Source organism: Spermophilus citellus, assembly GCF_964194105.1.
Source record: "Spermophilus citellus genome assembly, chromosome: 2".
NCBI classification, from domain to species: Eukaryota; Metazoa; Chordata; class Mammalia; order Rodentia; family Sciuridae; genus Spermophilus; species Spermophilus citellus.
The window spans coordinates 241,593,658-241,595,796 of record NC_138183.1 but is presented as its reverse complement, the minus strand read 5'-3'; the positions used below and the strand labels follow the sequence as shown (position 1 = coordinate 241,595,796).

Sequence of the window (2,139 nt, the reverse complement as noted above, 5' to 3'; positions counted from 1 at the left end):
TTTTTAAATGTGTCTTTATGGCCGGTAACTTATGATTCCGATTTGATAATTCTCAAATATAGCCTGGTTGTCCACCACATATTTAAGGTTGTATACAACAGATTTTGGTGTATGCTTTCAGATCAAGGAGTTTCCAAACATAAAGCAAAAACATTGATGAATTTATTTTTTTCCTCTAATGATGGAAGGGATGTAGATGAAGATAACCCATTAAAGTCCAGTAATACCACAGTAAAAGATATTAATTTCACAAAATATAAAAGAATATATTCAGAACAAAGAAAAGAAAAACCTTTAAAGAATGTATCAAGCATATAAATCAAATTTCATGAAATTATATTGTATGTTGGGATTTACTTTTAAAATTGTACATAACATTACTTGGAAGCATTAAATGCTACCTATTAGTAGAATTCAGTTATTCATTCCAAATACATTAAGAAAGAGACAGGGAGTTTTAAATAGAAATATCAGTTCAATTTTGATAACTTATATAAAAATTACATTATTTTTCTGTAATTACAGTTTGTCAAGGTGCAGTGATCCATTATATCAATTATACTCAGAAGAAACAACAACAAAAGTCAAGAACAAACATGATCAGCTTTATTCCTCTTTTCCTTATGCCTTTACTCATTTTAAATTTGTTTAACTTTTTGAAACATATATCTGCCTGGACTCTGCAGAACTTTCATTTATTTTTTTCACACTGTTGACCAGCTCACTTGCAGGCAGAGTTATGGAATAGTATCTGTGTTTCTATGTTACCCTCACAACTTAATAACCTACAGTTTATTTTTTAATTTAATAACCTTTGCATCCTAGATCCTGGACCCTCTTTTGTTTTTCCTAGAAATACCTTTAAATTGTCAGCTCAATTACATAACTAAGATTACTAAGGTAATCATATCTTTCTCTTTATTTACCTACAAGTTCATAAACTTCATTGTTTTAAGGGACCAGAATGGATTTGTCATGAATCTCCTTAAGGCGGCCTTCACATCCTTGTTCCTCAGGCTGTAGATCATGGGGTTCAGCATGGGGATCACCAGGGTGTAAAACACAGATGCCATTTTATCAGTGTCCAGGGAATGGCTGGTTCGAGGCTGCAAATACATGAACAGCAGAGTCCCATAGAAAACTGTGACTGCCATCATATGTGAAGCACAGGTGGAAAAGGCTTTTTTCCTTCCCTCTGATGAACGCATCCTTAGAATAGACCAAACAATGTTGAAATAAGATACTAGAACTACAGTCATAGAAAAAAACATATTTGTTGAAGCAGATACAAAGATTATTGTTTCTGGAATGTAAATATCAGAGCAGGACAGGGCTAACAGAGGGACACTGTCACAGTAAAAATGATTGATGACATTGGAAGCACAGTAAAACTCAGAGAATACCAAAGATGAAACCACAGTAGCTGTGGAAATGCTATACAGGTAGGTGAGAGAAACCAGCAGTTTGCAAGTCTGCCGAGATACCACCACCATGTAGAGCAGGGGGTTGCAAATGGCCACATAGCGGTCATAGCCCATCACTGCCAGCATGAACACCTCAGCTATGATAAAAACGAGGAATGCTCCCAGTTGGGTGGCACATTCATAGTATGAAGTGGTTTTCTTACTTACTAAGAAGTTGACCAGCATTTTAGGGGCAATGACAGTAGAGTTTCCTAAGTTGATGACAGCCAGATGTCGTAGGAAAAAGTACATGGGGGTTTGAAGTTGAGAGTCAACACTGGTGAGGGTGATGATGCCCAGGTTCCCCATCACAGTCAGCCCATAGATGAGCAGGAAGACAAGAAAGAGAGGAATCTGCAGCTCTGGAACATCTGAGACTCCTGTGAGAATGAACTCAGTCACCTGGGTGAGATTTCCAGGAGCCATGAGTGCAGTGGAATTCATCTGTTTGTAGAATAATAATGATTAAAAAAATAGTTACAAGGTTAATTATTTTTTATAAGCTTATTATATATAATGACAATTCTTTGGGTGAGATTTCCTTCAATTATGTGTTAGTCTTGCTCATTGATTAAAAATTTGTTATCATATGGAAAGTTAAAGTATGGTAAGTTATAAGGTAGTCCAGGATCATGGAACATTTTGAAGGTTTACTTCTTTGACCCCTAAAGCAGTT

The 2,139-nt window shown here is 35.8% G+C and overlaps 1 protein-coding gene across 1 annotated transcript; it reads right to left on the bottom strand.

Moving 5' to 3' along the window:
• Positions 1–926: 926 nt before the first annotated feature.
• Positions 927–1,889, bottom strand: LOC308641866 (olfactory receptor 8J1-like; the record flags this gene model as incomplete). Its single annotated transcript, XM_081280449.1, has 1 exon — positions 927–1,889. One exon carries the CDS (start codon positions 1,887–1,889, stop codon positions 927–929), a length of 963 nt encoding a protein of 320 aa, XP_081136575.1.
• Between the last annotated feature and the right edge of the window lie 250 nt (positions 1,890–2,139).